The sequence below is a fragment of the Equus caballus genome, chromosome X (genome assembly GCF_041296265.1).
Source record: "Equus caballus isolate H_3958 breed thoroughbred chromosome X, TB-T2T, whole genome shotgun sequence".
Classification (NCBI taxonomy): Eukaryota; Metazoa; Chordata; class Mammalia; order Perissodactyla; family Equidae; genus Equus; species Equus caballus.
This window is the reverse complement of record NC_091715.1, coordinates 99,972,050-99,997,318: the sequence shown is the minus strand read 5'-3', so window position 1 is coordinate 99,997,318 and position 25,269 is coordinate 99,972,050. Positions and strand designations below refer to the sequence as shown.

Below are 25,269 nucleotides of genomic sequence, written 5' to 3'. Positions count from 1 at the left end.
GGGTGTGGGGAAAGGTTTGCTACTTTGCCCAATTTTTTTCAAAATATCATTTATAAACCATTGAACTAATCTGCCACCAGAAGACAGTGGCATTCACATGGCGGATAAGTGGCAAAGTTGTCATTCTGAACATCCCTGGTGTTCCTTTAACCTATTTTTGTCTCCCCAGTATGATAATAGAACCTTCTACACCACAAGAAAGAGCAAACTAACGGTGTGGATAGTCTCAGGCTTCAATAAAAAAATGCTCCCTTGCTTTCTTGGTATGAGCAATAATCTGTGCTTGACAAGTAGAAAAAGTATTGCTGATCTTATTTATTCTGCTTCCATGGTGCCACTAAAAGCATAAGGAGTTTAGTTAAAAAAAATAAATTCCATTCTCCCCTTAAGAAAAGACTCACCTCTAACAAAACTTGAGGGGTTGTGGTGGTCATTTTTTTCAGTATTTATTTAGTGCTCCGTTTTTGTAACAGTATTTACATTTTCTCTTTATCTTTCTAATTAAGTTTTGGAATTAGTAACATAAGATCGTGCATAGGGGCTGGCCCTGTGGCCAAGTGATAGAGTTCACGCACTCTACTTTGGCGGCCCAGGGTTTCGCCGGTTCGGATCCTGGGCATGGACATGGCACCACTCATCGGGCCATGCTGAGGCAGCATCCCACATGCCACAACTGGAAGGACCTACAACTAAAAATATACAACTATGTACCGGGGGGCTTTGGGGATCAAAAGGAAAAATTTTAAAAATCTTAAAAAAAAGGAAAAAAAAGATCGTGCATAAACTTTAAGCAAAAAATGATACGACGTGTGTTTTGTGTGAATAAAAAATTCAGTGGTGACTTGTAACTTTCTTTGCCTTTCTGTACTTCAGTTACCTAAACTGAATTTTTCTGGAGAACTGTAAGGCTGGACAGTAAACAAGTTACTTTTCATAAATGGTCAGAGATGGCATTCCTAAGAGTAAGACAGTTGTGTCACTGTTGCATGATCCTGTCTAAAAGAAATAATCTAAGCAAAAAGGAGAGGAAACACCAAAAGACAAAAACAACTCCCTCCCAAAAAATTGTTTTTCACTTTTAGAACAAAGCTTCTATCCTTTGTAGCTCAGCCAGTGGGTGATGGGCAAAATCGGTTGGGCGGCAGTTAGTATATGTCCAGAACTGCAGGTGCAGCCTCCATATCCTTATTAGACCCCTTGGTTACAGACCCCAGTGGGACAATGTTTGAAAAATTACATTCACTGTCTAGGAAACTGGGAAGTGAAAGTCCAATATCTGCCTCAGTGGAGTTCTGGCACCTGCATTATCCCTTCTGGGGATATCAGAGTCAACAGCTGCACAGAGACTGTCGCTGTTCACAGATTCTGCACGTATCATAAAAGGGTGGTTATTATAAAGCTGCCTCTAGACATTGATGAGCACACAGGTACATGTCACTTGACATCCAGAGCATTCCATTGCCTTGTTCCATTGCCAGTTTAGATAAGCTCATAATATAGAATCGACCCAAATCAATGTGCATTCATTATACCTGAAAACTGATGGAGATAGGAGTTGTGGAAGGAGGACTTCAAGATAGGAAGAAGGCTCTTTGTTAGCTTTGCACATTTCTGTTCCATTTGAAACTAGGTGGCTAGGTTAAGGGGGAACCAGGAGGGATGAGGATTAATGTGCTGGGTCCTCAAGAAATTTCATTATCAACAGTACACAAGTGAGCTCCAGAAAGGAGAAGCAATGGCTGCAGTGATACTGGAGAGCATCTTTCTGAAGCGATCACAGCAGAAAAAGAAAACATCACCTTTAAACTTCAAGAAGCGCCTCTTTCTCTTGACCGTGCAAAAACTTTCCTACTATGAGTATGACTTTGAACGTGGGGTAAGTTTCTCTGCTGTGAAACCTGAGTGTCAAGGACCTGGCCTTAGATTTTCCTTGGGGAGGAGGTAGATCCTCTCTGGTTGGAGGAGGGAGGTGGAAGAGACCTAAGTACATTTCAAACTCAGCAAAATGTTTCCTAGCCTGGAACTAACTACAGCCATGCTGGGGCAAAAATTCAAAGATGCTAAGAAGCCATGTGGGAAATCTTACCACGGAATCTCACAGTTGGTGAGCACTCATTAAATGATTGCTGAGAATGAAATCCAAGACGTGGAAATCGCTTCCTTATTTTATATCATAACGGCACACACAGTCATCCACTCTTCTGTAGTATCTGTTCTCTATCTGGTAGTCAAAAAAAAAAAGTTAGATGGAGAGATCTGGAAGTTGTTGTTTGCTTTTTTTCAAAATGGCAGGTCCTGATATAGAGTACAGGTGTCACCTTACCATGTTGAATGATTAGATAAGAAAATCTAATCCCCTGGTTGCTTAATCACTCTTAATCTTTCTCCATTTTCTTCCTCATTCTCTTTCTCAGAGAAGAGGCAGTAAGAAGGGTTCAATAGATGTTGAGAAGATCACCTGCGTTGAAACAGTGGTTCCTGAAAAAAATCCACCCCCCGAAAGACAGATTCCGGTAAGAAGAGATCATTGCCAGAGCGGAGGGGGGGGGGGGCTGTCAAGAAACTTGGAATACTTCAATTCTCTGTAAATAAACGGGTGATGCTGTGCAATGTGCAACATAGTAAAGCTCCCTTATAAAGTCCTTCACTCTGCTGGACTCCTAGGGCTCTGAGTCATATGAGGTTCTTTAATAGCTCACTGTTTGTTCTCATTTCCCAGAGCCTCTCCAGGGTATAACACCTACTGACTTCTGAGTTGATTTTTTAAAAATATCATTTATTATTTTTTCCTGATCACAAGAGTAATGCATACTTATTACAGAAACTCTGGAAAATAAGAAAAAGCACAAAAAAGGAAGATAAAATTATGTATAATCCCATTAACCAGCTAAAACAAATATTAATATGTTGGTGTATAAACTCACAGGTGTTTTTCTCCACTAGCAACACATACACCCATACTAATATACATGTTATATATTTAAAACATAGACTCATACCACACATCTTGCTTTCTAACCTACTTTTTCAATTAAACAATATATGAAAACTTTTTACCACGACAATAGATACTCTTTAATAACATGATTTTCATGACTGCATAGTATTTCCTATCGTGGATATATTGTAATTTGTTTAACTGATCTCCTATTTGTTTTGAATTACTTGCCATTATAAACCATATTGGGAGGAACATCCTTGCATATATCTTCATGTACCTTTGTTATTTTTTCCTTATAATAACTTCCTAGAAGTAAAATTTTGTTATTCTCTTTATGAAATACTTACACTTTGGTTATTTTTATCTTTTTTATTTTCTAGAAGTGGAATTCAAATTCCATACATTCCTACAAGTTGTATATGAGAGTATCTATTTCTCTACAGTCTTTCCAACAGCAAATATTTTAAATATTTCTCAATTTGACAGCCAAGAAAAATGGTATTTCATTGCTGATTTACTTCGCAATTTTTTTTTACTCATAAGGTTGAACAATTATACATCTACAGGTCATTTATATTTATTCATTTATGAATTGTCTGTTAATATTTTTGTCCATTTTTCTATTGAAATGTTTACTTATTCCTAGTACTTTTTAAGAGATCTTGATATATTTAGAATATTAATCCTTAACTGTAATATATGTTGAAAATATTTTTTCCAGTTTTTCATTTATCTTTAAATTTTGTTTAAGGTGTTTTTTTTTGCCATACTGGATTTTAAAGTCTGTGTCATCAGATTAGTTCATTTTTTTTCTTTATGGCTATAACCTTTAGCATTATAGTAGAAAGGCCTTGCTTCCGGCAACATTATATAAATAACCATGTATGTTTTTTCCTCAGTCATTCATAGTGTCATTTTTTATATTAAGCTCTTGAATCCATCCAGAATTTACTTTGGTGTATGGTGTGAAACAGCTACTTAACTCCCCCCACCCCACCCCCACCAATATTAGTGGTTAAATGTTTGTCCCAGCACCATTTATTGAGTAACCTCCCTTTCCTCAATGATTTGAAATGCCCGAGGTTTTTTTGAACGAGTATGTGCTGGATCCTATGGCTATGTCTCCTTACTGGGTTATAGGAAGTACTCACTAAGAATTAGCATTGTCTGTGCAGGAAAGCCTTCTGGAGCCACTGCAAAGGACTCTCAGTACCTAAAGACATCCAGAAAAGAGCAAGGCATCAACCAATAACCATGCTTTAAACTTCTTTCATTGCAGAGAAGGGGTGAAGAGTCCAGTGAAATGGAGCAGATTTCAATCATTGAAAGGTTCCCTTACCCCTTCCAGGTGAGGTATTTTCTCTCTGCAACTCTCAAAGAACCTGTAATATAATCCTTAGGGACGGGGTGTGGGGCAAAGGGAAGGATACTAGGTTCCGGGGAACAGAAGTACACAAGGAGGCTGGACCAAGAAATGAGACTGGCGTGGGTTGAGTGTGTTTGCTTTTCTATTTTCCCAGTCTAACATAGTTTCTTTTAGTCTCTGCACCTCAAAGAGAATCCATAATGGCACTAATTCTATGATAGTGTGTCTTGTCTATGGTAACTGCATTGAGAAAGATGCTCTGTTTGTTGAGTGAGCATTTCACTTCCTTCTGGTTCTGCCAGGCAGATAGGCATCTGTCTAATGGTGGTCATGGGGGTTGAAAAGACAGAAAGGGGAGGGAAGGAGCGGTACTAGGAAGTTGGGTATGGGGAAGGCTTACTAGACTTACACATAAACTTAAATTCTATTCTAGTCTACAATAACTGAAGAGCCCCATAGACATCCGCTTGGTAGATACAGTGGAAGCCATAAAGAAGAGCAAGCCCTTCAGATTCGATGTTCAGTTTGGCTTGCTTGTGTCCTGAGAACTCTGTAGGCCACATGTGAATACAGCACCCTCTGCAACAGCGAAAGCCAGAAAAGGAAGTGGAAAGTCTCAGGGGAGGGGGCTTTCTGTCATGGATTTATGAGCACAGCAAAACTAACAAGCAAAAAGAAAAATGTTAAAGGATCTTGTTCATGTTCCTGACTGTGTCAAAGTTGACAAAACCTGTGAAGGAAGGGATTTTTCGGGGCACAGTTTTTACTACTATTGCCTTTCAACAAGATGATGTTATTTGGCTGAGCTAGTGGATAACACTAAACAGTAGATAATTCAAAATTAATTTACATTTGAATTTAGAGTCCACTCTGTGTTGTCCATTAAATCTATGAGGGTTGGAACCACATCTCCTACGTTTCGTGCACCTCCACAACACCTGGCACGATGCCTTGTGCACGGGAGGGGCTCCAAAACTACTGTTTGACTTGATGATAGTGCTTAATATATACTTTTCTCTTGTTGACATAGGTTTGTGGTTCCCAATTTGGTTTATTTTGGCTAATTTTGGCAAGGGGAGGCCCCTAGGCAGTGGGGGTGGGATTAGCTATGAGTTAAAATATTGCTCCATGTTATCCAAGTGAAAAATCCATATGTACTGAGACTTAAGTTGTATAAATCATTCTTACAATTCCCTTCTACGCAAACTCAAGGTTTAATAAGATCATAAAATCCTTTGTTGGATAGATACAAATCCTGTCTCCACTAAGCGCTGAGAGAAACACTATGACCTAAGTTTATATACAAATTGAAACACAAGTCAAGAGGATGGAGGAGTATTGAAAAAGCTAAGAGCTTCTAAGTCCTGCATCCCTGGATAGGAATTGTTCAGGAATTCTTCAGATAGTTCATATGACCCCAGCTCCGCTGCTCACTGAAGACCCTGCCTCTCTTTGTTTTCCACTATGAATATACAAAATTGTAGCTTAAGATTAGTTTCTTCAAGGTCTTTCTTCTTTTTTTCTGAATTCTAACTGCTGAAGTCTGTGTGTCCATTGCCCCAGGTTGTATATGATGAAGGGCCTCTCTATGTCTTCTCCCCAACTGAAGAACTGAGGAAGCGTTGGATTCACCAGCTCAAAAATGGTGAGAATTATTTGAAAAAAAAAAAACTAGTTTCCAAAGAAAAAAGGAATGGAAGGAAGGAAGAAAGAAGTTGGGAGGGAAGGAGAGAAAGAGAGAGAGAAGAAAGAAAAAAGAGAGAAAGGAAGAAAGACAGAGGCAGGGAGGGGAGGAAAGAAGGAAGGAGAGAGGAAAGGAGGAAGGGAGGAAGCAAAGAAGAATAGATGGAAGGAGGGAGGCAAGAAAAAGAGAAGGGGAAGAGAAGGAGGGAAAGAGAGAGGAGGGACTGAAGGAGAGAGGAATGGAGGAAGAAAGGGAGGGAGGGAGGGAGAGCACGAGAGAGAGAGAGAGAGAGAGAGAGAGAGAAATATTGTATTTTCTCTACTATTAGTTATATACTTGAGTTTAATATTCCATCATATGAATAAAAGATCACATGCTAGACTAAGAGCTTCAACCCAGTTCCGCCACTCTCTCGATAGTGTAATTTTGTAATTGTAAGCACTTCTATTTCCCTATTTATAAAAAAGGTCCCATTCTTTACACCAATTACAAGGGTGGCATGGTGTGGCATTCAACGGTTATTTCAATATTTCGAATCCTAGGTATGAAATATTAAGTTTCACAAATTTAAATAGGTGATTATGAGAGTGCTGGATGTCAGAGTAGAGAACCTGGTTTCAAGCTCTTTTCTACCACTACCAGGCTGGATGACTTCTGATAAGTAGGCCAACAAGCTTCTTTGAGGCTCAGGTTCTTCTTCAGAAATAGGAAGAATAATGATGCCTGCAGTACCTACCTCTAGGGTTGTCCTAAAGGTCAACTGAGGCAATGTATGTGAAAGCACTTGGAAAACTGTAAAGCACTGTACATCTCTTCACTGTGGATAAATATTTTCCAAGGAACTATTTCGTGTTCCTTGCTTTGTGAGGATCTAAACTTGAATGTAGTTTTAGCATTTCATACAGACCGTACAGTGTGCTCAGATAAACTTGACTGTAAATGCTTGCGGCACAGGATGCATGCAGACATATGTGTGTGTATATATAGCCACATGTCAAGTGACTGAGAGATTAACTGGTTGAGTTGACATCAGGAAAGGCTGCCTAGAGAAACAGGAAGGATGGCAGACTGATAACGGCATGGTTGGGTTATTGCATGACAGCCCTTTGTCTTAATAAACATTTAGATTCTGATACTCGGTGGCTAGCTATACCAGTTTTGTTCACTCCCTTGAATGCAAGTCTGATTGGCCAAAATAAAAAGCACCAAATTTTTCAAGCCGAAAGAAGAGGGGAGAAAGGAAGAGAAGGGTCATTTATTGAATTCTTGCTATATGCCAGACACTGAGCTAGATACCTTATATTTATTACCTCATTTAATTCTGACAGCAACCTTGGGCTAAAAACAACAACAAGAATAACTACCACTTAATGAGCACTTACTATGTACCAGGCTGTGTCAAGTGCTTCAAATGTACTAGCTTGTTTAATCCTCACAATAAGCTTAGGAAGTATGCACTATTCCCTGATTTACAGATGAGAGAATGGAGGCTCAGAGAGATTAAGTAACTTGCTCAAGGGCACCCAGCTAGTAAGTGGTGGAGCCTTATTCTTGCCACATCCCTAGGTCCGTGTGATTCCAAATCCTAAGCTTATTACATAGTTTTATGCTGCTTCGTTCTCACGCCCAGAAATTGCACCTGTAGTTGGCTGCAAGATATTCTAGAAGACAGTCATGTTGAGATTACAAATAGGTGATATCTTGGACCACACAGTCCAGTTCCTGGCATGTTTTGAGGTAAAAGGTCTGCTTTAGCTTGGGGGGGGTGGGGTACAAAACGAGCAAACACTTCAGCAAGTGCTTAATATGATCCAGGATCTTCTCTAAGTTCTTTACATATATTAACTCATTTCTTCTTCACATTAATCATACAAGGCAGTTATTTTCATTATCCCCATTTTGCAGAAGAGAGAACTGAGGTACAGAGAGGTTAAGTAACTGGCCCAAGGGCACTCAGTAAGCAAGTGGCAGGGTCGGGCTTTGAACTCAGGCTTTAGAGTCCATGCTCTGAACCAATATGCTATTTCTAAAGCAGAGAAATATTCGCAGAGGCTGAGACAGGAGCTCCAGAAGGCATATATAGTTGTACTTCTTTGGTTCTCTCCATAGTGCCACATACGGTGCCTTGCACACAGAAAGGGACCCATAAATAGTTATGTTAATTGATTTTGCTGCAAGAGTAAACAATCACCACCAGCTCTGGCTCCACATTGATGGATAGCTAGGATTTAGTTTGAAAATAGGGGAGGTGGGACATACTAGCTGAGGGAGAAAGAAAAGAGAAAAAACGTGGCATGTACAAGTTAGTAACTCCTTTACACTTCAAATACTAATTTCAAAACCAGTTGTAGGTTAGTCCAACAAATATTTATTGAGTGCTCACTATATTCAAAGAAATGTCTGAGGATGAGAATATCCAGCTTGTAAACTTGTTTCATCGACTCAGATAGTAACCTTACTATGTTGATTATGCACTGTTTGAAAGTTCATTATATAAGTAAAATTACAACAGGAAAAATAAAGCCAAAACAAACTGAAAACACTTCAGTTGGGTCGTTAGTGTGGGTAGGGTGCAATTTTACCTTCTCTTCCCTTGGGTTTTACCGAAGGCATTTTTTTCCAGTTGTTCCAGACGCAGGTGTATGTCTTATTGAACCTGCTTGGGCTTACAACATGAACCAAAAAGTAGGAACCTTGCAACAAATACTACAGTTGCTAGGAGATTTAGGTGCAAGTCCCAGGACAGTCCCAGGTGCTGGCAATGCCAAGAGTGAGATAACCTAGGAGCCATTAAATCCCACTCTGGTGATAAGTTACTCCACTCTAGGGTAATGCACCAACTGAAAATCACTAACATGAGAAGGGGACCTCATCAGAATACTGGCCACCTCTGCAGGCTGTGAAGGGGGCATGAGGGAGACCACTGAGGCACTGGATCTGAGTAGTGGATAAATGGTTGTAGACAAATGCGGCTAGCTGTATACCTTAGACTGCGCACTTTATCATATGTAAGTTGTATCTCAATTTAAAAAGCAGGGCCTCAGTTACCTCATATCCAGCTGCCATCTTTTTTCAGTGGCACTTCCCATGCAAAGGTAGTATCCCTGAGGATTTGGCCATGGGCGCTCTCCTCCCATTTCCTTGAACACGACAGAGGGCACTTTGATGTTACAGCACTACAGATATTGGTCTATATTCACTCTGGAATCTCTGTTTGGTCAAGCTCAATAGAGCCTATCCTAATTGCAACTTTGAAAATAAGCAAATGACCTGACCTCACCAAAATTAATGAAAGAGTGGCACTGGCGAAATTCCAACAACCAATATGAGGAGGAATATTTCATTCGTGCCTGAAATAGAATTTTAGACATTATCCTGATGAAAACGGATATGAGAGACCAGCCCATCAAGTACTTAGAGAATGTACACCAACCATTAGTGCTTCCCAGACTGGCCTGGCCCTATGCATCCGTGAAGTAAGCAGTCTTCTCCTAGCCCTCCCACTTGGACACTCTGTGTCAGCTCGGGCTGCCATAACAAAATACTATAGACTGGGTGGCTGAAATAACAAACATTTATTTTTCACAGTTCTGGAAGCTGGGGAGTCCAAGATCAGGTTGCCAACTGATTTGATTCCTGGTGAGAACTCTCTGCCTGGCTTGCAGACCGGCCACTTTCTTACTGCGTCCTCACATGGCAGAGAGAAAGAGAAAATCTCTCTCGGGTTTCTTCTTCTAAGAGTACTAATCACATCATGAGGGTTGCACTCTCATGACCTAATTACCTCCCTAAGGCCCCATCTCCTAATACCATCACATTGGGGGGCTTCATCATAAGAATTTTTGGGGGACACATTCAGTCCATAACGGACACTCTGCTTTTGCAATTCTCTCCTAAGTAGCTGGAAGTACCAGCTCTGCATTAGCCAACAAAAGAAGGGGTGTCATCCTTAATGTAGCTCTTAAGAGACAGACACTATTTGGGAATGTAGGGTGGGTTTTTTTCTTATTGAGGAAGACTAGCCCTGAGCTAACTGCTGCCAATCCTCCTCTTTTTCGCTGAGGAAGACTGGCCCTGAGCTAACATCCGTGCCCATCTTCCTCTACTTTATATGTGGGATGCCTACCACAGCATGGCTTGCCAAGCGGTGCCATGTCCGTACCCAGGATCTGAACCAGTGAACCCTGGGCCTCCGAAGTGGAACATGCGCACTTAACTGCTGCTCCACTGGGCCAGCCCCTAGGGTGGGTTCTTTTTTTTTTTTTTAATTGAGTTATTGATAGGTTACAATCTTGTGAAATTTCAATTGTACATTAATGTTTGTCAGTCATGTTGTAGGAGCACCACTTCACCCTTTGTACCCACCCCCCACCCCACCTTTCCCCTGGTATCCACTAAACTGTTCTTAGACCATAATTTTAAATTCCTCATATGAGTGGAGTCATACACAGATTATCTTTCTCTCGCTGGCTTATTTCACTTAACATAATTCTCTCAAGGTCCATCCATGTTATTGCAAATGGAATGCTTTTGTTGTGTTTTTCAGCTGAGTAGTGTTCCATTGTATATATGTACCACATCTTCTTTATCCATTCGTCTGTTGCTGGACACTTAGGTTGCTTCCACGTCTTGGCTATTGTAAACAGTGCTGCAATAAACATTGGGGTGCACAGGACTTTTGGGATTGCTGACTTCAAGCTCTTTGGATAAATACCCAGTAGTGGGATGGCTGGATTGTATGGTAGTTCTATTTTTAATTTTTTGAGGAATCTCCATACTGTTTTCCATAGTGGCTGCACCAGTTTGCATTCCCACCAGCAGTGTATGAGGGTTCCTTTTTCTCCACAACCTCTCCAACATTTGTTGCTATTAGTTTTAGATATTTTTGTCATTCTAACGGGTGTAAGGTGATAGCTTAGTGTAGTTTTGATTTGCATTTCCCTGATGATCAGCGATGATGAGCATCTTTTCATGTGCCTATTGGCCATCAGTATATCTCTCTGGAGAAATGTCTGTTCAAGTCTCCAGCCCATTTTTTGATTGGGTTGTTTGATGTTTTGTTGTTGAGTTGCGAGAGTTCTTTATATATTATGGATATTAAGCCTTTGTCAGATATATGACTTGCAAATATTTTTTCCCAGTTAGTGGGTTGTTTTTTTGTTTCAATCCTGTTTTCATTTGCCTTGAAGAAGCTCTTTAATCTGATGAAGTCCCATTTGTTTATTCTTTCTATTGTTTCCCTTCTCTGAGAAGGCATGGTGTCCGAAAAGATCCTTTTAATACTGATGTCAAAGAGTGTACTGCCTACGTTTTCTTCCAGAAGCCTTATGGTTTCAGGTCTCACCTTTAGGTCTTTAATCCATTTTGAGTTTATTTTGGTGAATGGTGAAAAAGAATGGTCAATTTCCTAGGGTGGGTTCTTAATGAGTGTGCTGAAGGTGGGTAAGGCAGGAAGCCTTAGGTCCCCTCATTAGCATATTAGCATAGCTTAGTTTATTAAGCACCTAGTTGTTAAGAATTCTTGGCATGTCTACTGGTGCCCAGACCTGCACTCAAGGGTCTTCAAATCCCTGTGGGAAGGGTAATGGCATGGAGGAGGGGCAGAGGGTGGAGGTGGTGGGAGCAACCAATCCTGGCTGGGAAGAGCATTAGGAACATTGCACAGAATTTCCAGTGCCTGGTAATAATAAAAGCCAGGCAGGCTTTTGGTTGGTTTTATTATTGTTTTAAAATTTTCTACAGATGATGCAGGCCCTTATAGCCCACACCCCACTGGAACAGCTCCCACCACCCTGCACTTGGTGCAATGATGAAGGGGAGAGCTGAAAACGCGAGAGGTGAGGGTGGACAGGGGAGAGTAGTTACAAGCTTTCAAATCTATCTTTAGAAAAGCATCAAGATAGCACTTATTTTTTTAAGACAGCAGTTTTGTTCATTTGCCTATAAAATGCACCTCGCCACCAGAAGCTTCTAGGCCTCCTCCAAAGCCTTACGTGAGTGGGGTATGACTAGAAAGCTCTTAAGGACTTGAGTTGGTCTCTACAGAAGAAGGTTTGGTTTTATTTTTATCTTAAAAAAAAAAGTTATGCAGGGCTTTTTCTAAGCAGTAGATGCTGAAATGCGTATGTTCTCGAACGTGCATTTTCTTAGGACAGCCGAGGTCTCTGCCCCAGTGCCAGCTATTGTCAATTATTTCAGTTGTCTTTGCTTCTCTGTTATCTGACAAATATGATCCCAGGATGACTTGTCTAACTGACTTCACTTTAAGGTTCTTGAGATGCCACAGTATTACAAACCGTAACATCAATTCCTCCTATCTGCAAACCACTCTATTCTTTGCAAAGCACTTTGGCTTCTGGGAGATCTTCTGAGCCTCACAACTCTGTGTGGGAAATGGAGCTGCTGTGTTTATCTCCCGCAATGAGCTCAACCCACCTTCATTGCTCAATCCCCCTCGGTGGCCCTATAAAGATTGGAACCATGTTTATTCTAGAGGCAGAATCCCCTTCATCTCCCCTGAGCTTGCTCTGTTGACTACTCCATGAATGCAGAAAGCCTAAAGCAGAAGTCTTCACTCAGGCAAATATCTCTAAAAGATCACTCAAGGAGCTGGGACATTGGTATATTGAAAGCTTGAGCGAGTTTGCCTTGGGCACATTGTTTCCCTTATCTGGAAAAGAACACTATAATCAACCCCTGCCTTACAGGAAGATTGAAATGGCTACCAGAAAAACACAGATAACATATTTTTGTTCTTGGGCTCTGGAGACATCAGATATTCTTATCACGTTGGTTTGGTTGGCAGATAGTCATCACGACAGACCACTGAAGAGAACTGCACAGGAACTCTCCAGGGCCAGGCATGTGAGCCAACTGGTCTTGTTGTCTGCTTCCTTCAGGGTGGCCGAGGAAGGGGCAGTTGGTTAAAGCTCACCACTAAGCTCAAAGAGAAAAGCATGCAAATGGTGGATTCTCCCGCACGTCACATGTGATCTGTCTCTCTTCTCTCCTGTTACAGTAATCCGGTACAACAGTGATCTGGTACAGAAATACCACCCTTGCTTCTGGATCGATGGGCAGTATCTCTGCTGCTCTCAGACAGCCAAAAATGCTATGGGCTGCCAAATTCTGGAGAACAGGAATGGAAGTAAGAGATCTGATCAATCTAATTTCTCCCTCCATCACCCTCAAAGATCTATCAAACCCAGGGACGTGGCACGAGGTTGTACATTTTGGCCGCTGCATGAAGAGGGGATTAGTGGGGGCTAAGACCCAGCCGGTGCTCTGTTCTCCAAGCTGTGCCACCTGGCCCAGGGCTGTATCCACCCGACTTTTCCTAACTTGCCTACAGGCACTGTGTCCAAGAGCAAAGTCCCTGACCAAACCTGTCCCCGGGCCTTTTCTTAAGATGCATTCTTTACGCTCACTGGTTTCTTTACTTTGCAGGCTTAAAACCTGGGAGTTCTCACCGAAAGACAAAAAAGCCTCTTCCTCCCACGCCTGAGGAGGACCAGGTATACAGGGAAATTGGGTGCTGCTACTGCTTAAATAGCAACTCACAGTCACGGTCTGAAAACACACCAGTCTTAGAATTCCCCTGGGACCTGGCAGTGTTGGCTGGTATTCTTGCTGAGACAGGGGATTTGTCCTAGTTAGGACTTCCTCTTCAGTGGAAAGATAGAGGGCTATTGGGAAGCTCTTGGCAACCATTTAATCCAGTCACCTGTTGAAAAGAAAACAAAGCCTGATTTTTTTTAACGAAAAATATTTTCAAACATAAAGTTGAAAGAATTTAACAGTGAACATCCATATACCTAATACCTCGATTCTACCACTAACATTTTACCTTAAAACTTGATTTTTTGGTTACTTTTTGAGGTCTAGAAAGCCCTTTCTCATATATCGCAGTGAGCCAGGCAGGAATTATTATGCTCATTTTACAAACAAGGAAACTGAAATTCAGAGCCACTTGGATTCCTGTACTAGTTTAGCGCCAAGAAGGTTTCCTGACTGTGGTTGTACAAGGTTTTTGTCCTGGAAGGTTGAAAAATCCTGATGCCTCGGTCCCATCCCCAGAGATTTTGACGTGATTGGTCTGAGAAACTGCCTGGGGGCAATGCTAACCGCTCCCTAGATGATTCTGATGTGCACTCCAGGCTGACAGCCCATGAACAGGTGCTTAAAAATGACTGTTGAATGAAAGCTCAATAAACTTTTTGATTATGCCTGGTTTGGGTTAGAATGGTGTCTCTAGTAAGTCAGAGAGTTGGGGAAGAAGAGGAGAGGTGCTTGATATCTAGCCAAACCACCCTTTTTTCTAACTACACAGATCTTGAAAAAGCCGCTGCCCCCTGAGCCGACAGCAGCACCCGTCTCCACCAGCGAGCTGAAAAAGGTGGTAGCCCTTTATGATTACATGCCAATGAATGCCAATGATCTACAGCTGCGGAAGGGCAACGAGTATTTTATCCTGGAGGAAAGCAACTTACCCTGGTGGCGAGCACGGGATAAAAATGGGTGAGTCCACGCCAGCCCTTCCAGCCCACCCCACACACATGCAAAATCCTGCAGCATAATTCCCCTACTCAGGATCCCGATCAGAAATTGTTCTTCGGGGCCGGCCCAGTGGCGCAGCGGTTAAGTTTGCACATTCCGCTTCGGCAGCCCGGGGTTTGCCAGTTCAGGTCCCGGCTGCAGACATGGCACCGCTTGGCAAGCCATGCTGTGGTAGGCATCCCACATATAAAGTAGAGGAAGATGGGCATGGATGTTAGCTCAAGGCCAGTCTTCCTTAGCAAAAAGAGAGGATTGGCAGCAGATGTTAGCTCAGCACTAATCTTCCTCAAAAACAACAACAACAACAAAAGAAATTGTTCTTTCCACACCAAAGGGAATAAGCTCTCCTTCCAAGGACTTCCCAGGGCTCTACACATGGCCAACTCTCTGAACCTGTAAGGTCTGGCCCACATGTTGTTGTGCACATAGAATCAATGCCACATGTGCAGAAGCTACACACTTCACTGGCCTAGCCATGCATCAGCGACATGATCCTCTTTGAGGGAGGGGCGTGGTTTATATACCTCCATTTGAGATTGGTTCTGAGCCCAGGGATACGGGCGTATGAATCTGCCCCTCCCCCAGGATGTGGAGTGCTGGTGATCTACCATATTGTCTCCTCCACAGGCAGGAAGGCTACATCCCTAGTAACTATGTCACTGAAGCAGAAGACTCCATAGAAATGTATGAGTGAGTATGCTTATGTTCCCGGCACACAATCTTCCCAGAGGAACCAAAGATAGTAGATACTTCTTTATACTTTCAACAAACGTTTGATTTCAAGATACTTATTAAAATCAGTGCCAACTGGGTCAAATGATGCCACCACCCCACGTTAGTGCCTATATCTTACCCTCACCCCAAATACTCTCTGCTTATGAGAGCTGCAGAGGTCACCAGGCCCCCCAGATCCAGAAGAAGCATGCCGAAAGAAAAAAGAGTTGCAGCCTGATAGAAAACATTTGAAAAGGTGAAAATGTCAAACTTCTGCCATGTCTTTTCTCCCTAGTCATGGAAGTGGATTGTCCTTGAGTGCCCTGTCCTTGATCCCTTCCCCGTAACCTCTGCCACCTGCCTTCGCCCTCTACTCTCCATTTCCACGAATCTTCAGTGCCAACCAGACTTTGGGGAAGGGATCCAGTGCACTATGCGCATGACAGGCACTCAATAAATGGGGGTTGAGTGAACTGACTGAATCACTGGCTGGGTGAGGCCCGGAGGGTACTCTGAGTCCTGAGCTGCTTACACCATGTCCCAGGAGCCACTCAAGCACTCTCCCTTTGCAGGTGGTATTCCAAACACATGACCCGAAGTCAAGCTGAGCAACTGCTAAAGCAAGAGGTAAGTGTGCAACCACAAGCAAACAGCATTCTCCTTGCACAAGGGACGATCCTGCTGCTGTCTGCCACCTCCAGCAAGGCGGTGTTAAGGCTGTCATTTTACGCGGTCGCAATTACACATTTCAGTATCAAAAGCAATGAGGTTGCAGCTCAAATGTGGAAATTAGCAGTGAAATCAGGGCTTGTATTTTCTCTCAGGTTTGGGCAGGTGGAATGCAGGTGTGAGCACCACTTCCTCACACTCAGCTTTTTTGTTGTTTCAGGGGAAAGAAGGAGGTTTCATTGTCAGAGACTCCAGCAAAGCTGGAAAATATACCGTGTCTGTGTTTGCTAAATCTACAGGGTGAGTGCTACTGTTCCAAGGCCCTGGGGACAAAGGACAGGAGTGCCCCCCCCCAACGGCTCCTTAATGGTGTGCCCCTCCTACTTCCTCTGTCCCTTAAACTCAAAACTCATCTCACTTCACTTCTTGGGTCCTGGTGACCCTTGTCCCCAAGTTGCTGACTCAACATCCACTTCTTCAGGGACCCTCAAGGGGTGATACGCCATTATGTTGTGTGTTCCACACCTCAGAGCCAGTATTACCTGGCTGAGAAGCACCTTTTCAGCACCATCCCTGAGCTCATTAACTACCATCAGCATAACTCTGCAGGTGAGTAACAAGGGCACCAGAGAAAAAGGGTGTGATAAGCACCAGGGGAAGCAACTCAGGACAAGGTGGTGAGGGGAAGAACAAGCTTCACGGGGCAGTGTGAATTAGCTGTGAAAGTCACCCCTACGATGCTGGGAAGAGGCCAAGTAGAGAGGCGGTCAAAGGCAGACCTTACACCCAGCAGGGACTGACTGCTTCTTTGGTGATTGACGCTAAGTGCGAAGGAAAAACATAGAAGAGACTGGTGATTAATCAATCAGCAAGTATTGAGTGGGTTCCTAGTGTGTTCTCAGCAATTTCCTCGGTACTAGAGGAGAATGTGGGAAAACTATTAGTCGAGGTCCTTGCTGTCAAAGAACACATGGGTTAGGGGGCCGGCCCTGCAGTGTAGCGGTTAAGTTTGTGTGCTCTGCTTCAGCAGCCTGGGGTTGGCGGGTTGGGATACCAACCCACTCATCAAGTCATGCTGTGGTGGCATCCCACATACAAAATGTAGAGGAGGACTGGCACAAATGTTAGCTCAGGGCCAATCTCCCTTACCAAGAAAAAAAAGAACACAGCTTAGAAAACATCAGAAGACAGTTTCTAAGCAGTGCAGACATTCTAAAAATGGGGAGATTAGTGAGGGCATGAATACAAGGGCAAAGCTTCATTGAGAAGGTTTGCTGCTGTCTGCCACCTCCAGGTAAGGCAGTGTCAAGGTTATCATTTTATGGGGTCCTGATTACACTTTTCAGTATCAAAAGCAGAAGTAGGATGTGAGCTAAGCCTGGGCTGAGAGGGGGGGTGGATACATTTAGTTGGGGAGTGTATTTCAATCAGTATTTTCTCTTTTTTGTCTCTGAAAACTCTTTGGTGAGGGGAGAAACTTCCAGAAAAATTTGGGTTCGTGGAGATCTTCTGGGATTCAAAATGTACTAGAAAGAGGAACGTCAGAAGTGTCTGGCTTTAAGTGAGGGTGTGGGAGGCATCCCACCCCTACACTGCACCAGCAGCATGACCCTCTCTGTTTCAGGACTCATATCAAGGCTCAAATATCCAGTGTCTCAACAAAACAAGAATGCGCCTTCCACTGCAGGCCTGGGCTACGGTAACTGCTTATTTCTCGAGGGTAGGGTGGACTGGCCAGTTGCAAGGACTACTTTTGGTGACCCAACTAAACCTTGCCTCACGAGTGTCCTTGCAGCACACCATTCTACATCAGCTGCCACAAGGAAGGTTAAGACAGAGCCAAACAAGTTATTTAATGATTTTTTCTCCCTCTGGTGGCTCCTACTGGGACTGCAAAAACAGATTCAGGGATTATTTTTTAAATTGTGGTTAAAAAAACTCATAATCATAAAGGGATTTTAAGAGATTTGTCTAGATTATCTTCTTGCTCTATGGCTGACTTGCACCTAAAAATCCCAGATTCCTCCAACCAGTAACCCCCATCCCAGAGATTTACCTGAGCAAAGATGGATTAAGAACTCCTGAGAATTTCCCTTTTACTGCTTGCCTATTTCTACCCCTAGAAGGGATTCTTATCTATTATAGGAATTATACATACATGACTCCCAAAGAATCACACCAAGGCTTTGTTCATATAGGCTCATGGGAAATCGATCCAAAGGACCTGACCTTCTTGAAGGAGCTGGGGACCGGACAATTTGGGGTAGTGAAGTATGGGAAATGGAGAGGCCAGTATGATGTGGCCATCAAGATGATCAAAGAAGGCTCCATGTCCGAGGATGAGTTCATTGAAGAAGCCAAAGTCATGATGTGAGTTACAGCCCAAACTCAACTCTCAATCCAGTTGCTGGAGTTTAAGAATTACCAGGACAGTTCCCACTGTGGTTTAAGGTGATAGAGATTTGGGACCAGGGCCTGAGGTCAACCTTTGATCGGTGGGAGTCCTAACTGCTAAGGTAATCATTTCTCTGCCTTAGATATTGGTCGAGAACAGTGTTGATCATGGGTGTGTACCATCTCAGTAGCATTTGGGGGTAAATGTGGAAAATGAGACTTTCAAAAGGAAGATGGATTCTGATTTAGCCTTAGTGTCCATTCAGCCCAGGGCTTGTTTCCTGTTCTGTTGATGGACTCCAAATCTCTGCTCACCTTCACATATTAGGCACTCTTGGGGTTTAAGGTTGGAAGAAGGAAAGTCAACTTGCTATTATGGTCCCTTATCTGCTGCTCTATTCCCAGGCCAAACCCTTTCCTCCCCGGCCCCTTTCTGACTAGTATGCAGAGCCAGAAAGGGAGGGCTGGTTTGTTGCCTCTCCTATAGGAATCTTTCCCATGAGAAGCTGGTGCAGTTGTATGGCGTCTGCACCAAACAGCGCCCCATCTTCATCATCACTGAGTACATGGCCAATGGCTGCCTCCTGAACTACCTGAGGGAGATGCGCCACCGCTTCCAGACTCAGCAGCTCCTGGAGATGTGCAAGGATGTCTGCGAAGCCATGGAATACCTGGAGTCAAAGCAGTTCCTTCACCGAGACCTGGTAGGACCTCAAAGGATTGGCCTGGGACCAAGGGCTGAGGGGGTGGAAGTAGCACAGGAAGACATATCATAAATGGATGAGAAGGACTGCTGGAGCCATCATTTCAGGTTTACCTAGAAAACACTAAAAGTTAGGTGAGCCTCTGCACCAGTGGTCAGCCAATCAAGGATCTCCAGCCTCTACACCATGAGTTCTGCCATGGTGGGAGCTAGAGGAGTCCCTCACTCCCAGCCCCCTACCAGGACAAGGAAATGGTGAGGTCATTTCCCCTCAGCGGCAGAAGGGCAAACCTGCTTCCCAATGAGGCTGCTCCTGGCACAAAGCCATCATTTGGTTACAGCAGAGTCACAAACTGGGGGCCCGTGAGTGCATTTGGTTGATTGTTTGTTTTGGGAGTTTTTTTGTTGTTTGTTTGTTTTTTGGTGAGGAAGATTGGCCCTGAGCTAACATCTGTTGCCAATCTTCCTCTTTTTGCTTGAGGAAGATTTGCCCTGAGCTAACATCTGTGCCAGTCTTCCTCTATTTTGTAAGTGGGTTGCTGCCACAGCGTGGCTTGACAAGCAGTGCTTGGTCTGTGCCCAGGATCCAAACCTGCGAACCCTGGGCCACCAAAGCAGAGCGTGTGAACTTAGCCACTATGCCACTGAGCCAGCTCCCATTTGGTTTTTTGTTAATGTTATATATTAGTTAGCAAACACATAAAAAGAAACGTTTCATATTAAAAAACTAAACTTCCAGGTTCTCTTGAATATCCAGACCATCTTGTAACACCGGGCCCACAGTCTCACAGGCCAAGCTAACTGTTGGCTGGGGCTGAGGAGTAGCTGCCTCCCTTAGACCAGCTGCGTGCTCTCCACTTTCCTGCAGTCTCCAGCCACCCCACTTCACTTTATCACTCTGCCCGCCTGGCCTCTGGAGGCATCAGAGTTTGTACCCCTGTTTATTTCACTCAGGCCAAGGCTCAAATTGCCCTAGTCCCACCGGCAGAAAGGCAGAAAACAAACACACTTGCCTCCTGTTCTCCCTTAATTCTCTCAGCATTTCAGTGCAGGAAGGGGTGTTGTGGAATTGCCAAGGTGAATGAAATCATTCTGTGTGTCCTGAGCCTTTTCCTTATGACTACGTAGCAGGTTGCTTTACCTGTGTTGGAAATGCAACATTTCTCAGTGGCATCAACTTCCTCTGGTTAGGTGAGAAGGGGTCTCTAGTTGAAGGAGATGAGGCTTCCGTGGCTTCACTCCCCTGGTGGGCAGAAGCTCTGTGCCTTTAATCTGTGTGCCAGGGACGGGGTCTCACTGGTATCTCTCACACTACAGGCTGCTCGAAACTGTTTGGTAAACGATCAAGGAGTTGTTAAAGTATCTGACTTCGGCCTGTCCAGGTGAGTGTGCCTTTTGCATCTTCCCCTCTAAAAGGAAAAATAGCACAGTACAAACGTGAGGAGGCATTACAGTTTTTAATCCTCTCCCTTTCTTTGTTTCTCGTTCTAGTCTTTTCCAACATCTTTCTACACCTTTTCTTTCTCTGAATGATTTGTCACTTCTGTTATCCTTTTGTTTTATTGTTATATTCCTCTCTTCTCCTTCCTCCCTCTTTTTTTTAGGCTAATTTCCCCAACACCTTATCTTGATCTGTTAATCCTACTGACTTTACTCCATCCCTCCTTCTTTCCTAATCAGTCTAATTGGCACTGGCAACTGCAGAATAGAAGGAAGGGCAGGAGAAGAAAAGAGAAAGGAAAGGGCTAGAGAAGAGGAAGGGAGCACCTGTTTGATCTTATTTCACTTCATCCTTGCTGTAACCATATTGTCAATCAAGAAAGCTAAATCAGATGCGAAAACAGGGATGTGTCAAAACTAACATTTGTAAAAGACACTGGTTGGCCTGTAGGTGTGTACTTGTGCAACTCCTGTGAAAGCGCCAAGAAAATTTAAGCAAAATCAAGCTCTCCAAATCCTAAGAGTAACAAGTCCTGAATCCTTTGCAGGTATGTTCTGGATGACGAATACACAAGCTCAGTAGGCTCCAAATTTCCAGTCCGGTGGTCTCCACCAGAAGTCCTGATGTACAGCAAGTTCAGCAGCAAATCTGACATCTGGGCTTTTGGTGAGTGGATAAGATCATACGGGTTATGCAGCTTAAAGGAAGAGCAATGCAAGGGAGAAACTGACCTTTTGTAACCTGCACAGAGAGATTGTTATTTGTTCTTGCTTTCATTCACCTAATCCTTACGGAGTGTTTCCTGTGTCAGGCACCACACGGGTTTCTGGGGATAAAAACCGTAAACTAGACACGATCCCTGCCTTCCTAGAACTTACAATATATTGAGAGGAACAAACAATTCATTCCATATTCGACAGCTTCTGAATACTGATTATGTCCCAGGGACTCTGCCAGACCCTCTAACTACAAAGACACATAAGATGCTGTCTTGCTCCTAGAGGAGCTAATAGTCTAGTGCAACTCGGATCACCCTCCAGCGTGGTTAATGCTATAGCAGAAGTTTGGACAAAATGCAAAAGGCATGGGGCGGGGGCGCGTTGGCGGGGAACAAGTTGAATCTAATCTTTGAGGCTGATCTAGGAAGACTAGGACTCCTACTACTCAAAAGACTGCAAACTGACTTAATCCATTTTTTTCATCTTCTAGGGGTTTTGATGTGGGAAATTTACTCTCTGGGGAAGATGCCATATGAAAGATTTACTAACAGTGAAACAGCCGAACACATTGCCCAAGGCCTCCGTCTCTACAGGCCTCATCTAGCTTCAGAGAGGGTATATACCATCATGTACAGCTGCTGGCATGAGGTAAGTGTTTTATTGAGACCTCTTAAGTTATTTCCTTGAGGGGGCTGGCCCAGTGGCGCACTGGTTAAGTTCGCACGTTCTGCTTCGGTGGCCTGGGGTTCGCTGGTTTGGATCCCGGGTGCGGACATGGCACCGCTTGGCAAAAGCCATGCTGTGGTAGGAGTCCCACATATAAAGGAGAGGAAGATGAGCACAGATGTTAGCTCAGAGCCAGCCTTCCTCAGCAAAAAGAGGAGGATTGGCAGTAGTTAGCTCAGGGCTAATCTTCCTCAAAAAAAAAATTATTTCCTTGAACCTACTTTTCCATTCAGCCAGCCAGGCACTCAGTCCCCACTCTGCCTGGTCTCATGGCAGCTGGCACAGACTGACAGCTGCACACATTCTCAGACCCTGGCCTGCACCCCAATCCTTTCATGGCCAGAGGCTTTCCCAGGCCCACTCCAATTCTCACTAAAGTATCATTAGCAGACCCCAATATCAATTCAGCTTTAGGGAGAAGGGGTGTTATGGGGCCATGCCACCTAGCATAAGCAGGCAGCCAAAGGTACTCAGACAAGTGTATGGACATTAAAAAAGAAAAGTCATTCAAATTTGTGTTCATTCCTTTGGGAGTCATTGGCCTCTTCTTCTATTTTACTAGCTGCCAACCTTTTCTGGATGAAGTCCAAAATGAAATTTTTTTTAAACCCTAAGGCCTGAAAGGGAACTAAAATAGGTAGTGCTTGTGTTTTTTTTCCCTTAATACGATGCATTACGGGGTATGCGGTAGACGTGGTATTCTGAAAATAAGGAGCCAGTCCCACTAACACTAAATGCTTTGCTGCTCTCACTTTGGGTTCTTTCGGAGGAGCCTTTTCCACTTTTCAGTAGAGCCTTAGCAACCTTAATTTGACAATCTAAATCTCTAGTAGGAAGTGAATGCTCAATCTTAGTTCTGCCCCAGACAGAACTAAGACAGGGAAAAACAGTGTCCAACAAGCACATATATATGAATCTAGAGCCCACCTGGTGGGGTGAAAAGTCGGTATCTGAATCAGACCATGCTCCTTTCCCTTTCACAAATGACTGAGCTCAGAAACAAAGCGTGGAGGAGAATCCCTTGGAGCCATTTCTCTTCTCTCTCCTGTGCCATGGAGGATTCAGGGTGATTGGCTATGCTCCCTCCCAACCAGGACACCCTCGCTCTGCTCGCTAACTGTTTCAGACAGGCACTGTCTCCACAGCCTGTTTAAAGTAGTAGTCTCGGAACTGGATGCACATCAGAACCCCTGGGGAGCTCTTAAAATTGCAGATGACTGGGCCTTATCTCCAGAGATTCTGATTAGGTATGTCTGGAGCGGGACCCAGAAACGTCTTTCAACTTCCCAGGAAATTCTGATACTCAGCTAGGTTTGGAAACCACTGAGTCAAAGGAACAAGAAACTGATAACTGTTTGGTTCTGATGGATCGTGACCTTTCTGGCATGAATATGCCCTGAATCCCTAAATACCTCAGGGGCTTATGGACCATGGCAATCACAAGGGGCCTTAGTCTGGAGGCCAGACACTGCTAAGGTTCTCAGGTGCTCAGTATCTCCGCCCAGTGATGCAGCCTGTGGTCTTTTTTGTTTTGTTTGTTTTTGAGGTAGATTAGCCCGGAGCTAACATCTGCCACCAATCCTCCTCTTTTTGCTGAGGAAGACTGGCACTGAGCTAACATCCATGCCCATCTTCCTCTACTTTATACGTGGGACGCCTGCCACAGCATGGCTTGCCAAGCGGTGCCATGTCTGCACCCGGGATCAGAACCTGCAAACCCCGGGGCCGCTGACGCAGAATGTATGCACTTAACTGCTGTGCCACCGGGGCAGGCCCCATGCCTATAGTCTTGAAATGTTAATTCCTTTGTTAACTTTCGCTATAGGGTGATAGGAACAGTGTTTGAAACCAAACTAAAAATTATCACAACATAAAGGATTTCAGTTGTCAACCACTTTAACTTGTTTGGTATCCATTTTTCACTTGAGGATCCGAAATAAGAATGCAGTGGTGTAGAATCATGTAACGAATTTTCTCTCAGTTTTAATCAATATGTTTGTCAGTTTAATTTGCAAATTGTCCTCATCACATTAATAACCTGAGTTACTAAGGATGAAAAGTACACAAGCACTTCATGGAGCGCTTCTATTTCTTCTCCATTTTTTTTTGTAATTGACAGGGTATGCTACTGGGCATATAGTATATGCTTAACAAATATTTGTTGCTAACTCATTGCACTTCTCTTGACTTCTAGATTCTAGCCCACTATAACACTACTTTTTCTTTCATTTTAGAAAGCAGATGAACGTCCCACTTTCAAAATTCTTCTGAGCAACATTCTAGATGTCATGGATGAAGAATCCTGAGCTCACCAATAAGCTTTTTGGTTCTACTCCTCTCCTCCACAAGCCCCAATCTCACTTTCTCTGAGGAAATCCCAGGTTTACAGGCCCTGGAGCCTTTGTGCTCTCGCTGAATCCACAAAGGTCCCTCTCTACATCTAGGAATGCCTCTCTTCTTTGATTCCCCAGGATAGTACCTTCTGAGCAAAGGCGAAGGAATTATTGTGCCTGGTATTGTTCCCTAGAGAGGAAATTTCCCCAGAATATTAGACAGACTGAATTTGGGATGAAAACAGTTAGGGGGAGGGAGGGATGTAAATAGCCTCACAAGGGGTCCAACAGCTCTTTGGGTACGCACTAGAGCTTGGGGGGAGGGAGGCAGAATTTGGCAAGAATAAAACGGTGTCATAAAAATGGGAGGGCAGGGTGTTTTGATAAAATAAAATTACTGGAAAGCATGAAGGTTTCCTGCTATCTCAATTAATCAGGCAGCCTCCCTGAAGCGCCCTATCTCAGTGTTCCAGAAAACTACTGTGTGGCATTCGTTTGGCATGTTCCTACCTTGAGAACTCGACAGGCTCCTCGGCATTTAACCCCTCTGGCTCTTGGAAAAAACTGCCTCTGAATCAGAGACGAACTCACAAGCCAAAGCACAGCGCCTGGCATACAGTACGCATGCCATATTATCGAGATGAAGCTGACCGTTGGGAACAAATTCTGCTGGAGCCTCTCTTCCCTCTGCCAGGAGGGGAAAACTCCTTCAAAGAACTTCAGCCAGGGCCCCGGGACGGCTAAGTGACCCGCCAGCACGGCGGCTGGGACAGAGCGGGCCGATTTGGCAGCGGGCAGGGGCGGGGCCGTTGGGCCGCCCAGGGATGGGCCACGTGGTCGGAAGTCACTTCCTTTTTTACACTAGTTTTTTTTTCTTCCTTTTTCTAATAACGTCCAGACAGCGTGACGGCGCCGGGCGGCAAGCCCTGAGCCCTGGGGTGGGGTGGGGGCGGAGTCGCCGCCGCGGGAGGCGCGCAGGGCGGCGGGGGCGGGGGCCGGGGCGGGGGGCGGGGGCGGTAGGAG

At 44.0% G+C, this 25,269-nt stretch overlaps 1 protein-coding gene and 1 long non-coding RNA gene across 6 annotated transcripts in view; one reads left to right on the top strand and one right to left on the bottom strand.

The window, feature by feature from the left end:
* Window positions 1–24,653, top strand: part of BTK (Bruton tyrosine kinase) — a 31,725-nt gene extending 7,072 nt beyond the window's left edge. For both annotated transcript variants that reach the window (XM_001493218.7, XM_023634516.1), the window contains 18 exons: window positions 1,706–1,876; window positions 2,415–2,513; window positions 4,221–4,289; window positions 5,871–5,952; window positions 13,010–13,138; window positions 13,438–13,505; window positions 14,321–14,508; window positions 15,175–15,237; window positions 15,834–15,888; window positions 16,151–16,230; window positions 16,412–16,539; window positions 17,555–17,629; window positions 18,129–18,300; window positions 18,812–19,028; window positions 20,345–20,409; window positions 21,016–21,134; window positions 21,678–21,835; window positions 24,148–24,653. In XM_001493218.7, the coding sequence (XP_001493268.1) occupies window positions 1,736–1,876; window positions 2,415–2,513; window positions 4,221–4,289; window positions 5,871–5,952; window positions 13,010–13,138; window positions 13,438–13,505; window positions 14,321–14,508; window positions 15,175–15,237; window positions 15,834–15,888; window positions 16,151–16,230; window positions 16,412–16,539; window positions 17,555–17,629; window positions 18,129–18,300; window positions 18,812–19,028; window positions 20,345–20,409; window positions 21,016–21,134; window positions 21,678–21,835; window positions 24,148–24,219 (1,980 nt within the window). In that variant the 5' untranslated portion in view covers window positions 1,706–1,735 and the 3' untranslated portion in view covers window positions 24,220–24,653. The remainder of the gene's footprint in view (window positions 1–1,705; window positions 1,877–2,414; window positions 2,514–4,220; window positions 4,290–5,870; window positions 5,953–13,009; window positions 13,139–13,437; window positions 13,506–14,320; window positions 14,509–15,174; window positions 15,238–15,833; window positions 15,889–16,150; window positions 16,231–16,411; window positions 16,540–17,554; window positions 17,630–18,128; window positions 18,301–18,811; window positions 19,029–20,344; window positions 20,410–21,015; window positions 21,135–21,677; window positions 21,836–24,147) is intronic.
* LOC111771659 (uncharacterized) lies at window positions 9,548–25,209 on the bottom strand. 4 transcript variants are annotated; one of them, XR_011434631.1, is made up of 4 exons: window positions 24,757–25,209; window positions 20,169–20,436; window positions 18,918–19,062; window positions 9,548–13,714 (listed from the first exon to the last, which is right to left on the bottom strand). It is a non-coding gene; the product is annotated as an uncharacterized lncRNA (long non-coding RNA). The 4 variants fall into 4 exon arrangements; XR_002805588.2 differs by having other exon boundaries at window positions 18,918–19,141; window positions 24,757–25,032; XR_011434629.1 differs by having other exon boundaries at window positions 18,918–19,151; window positions 24,757–25,027.
* Between the last annotated feature and the right edge of the window lie 60 nt (window positions 25,210–25,269).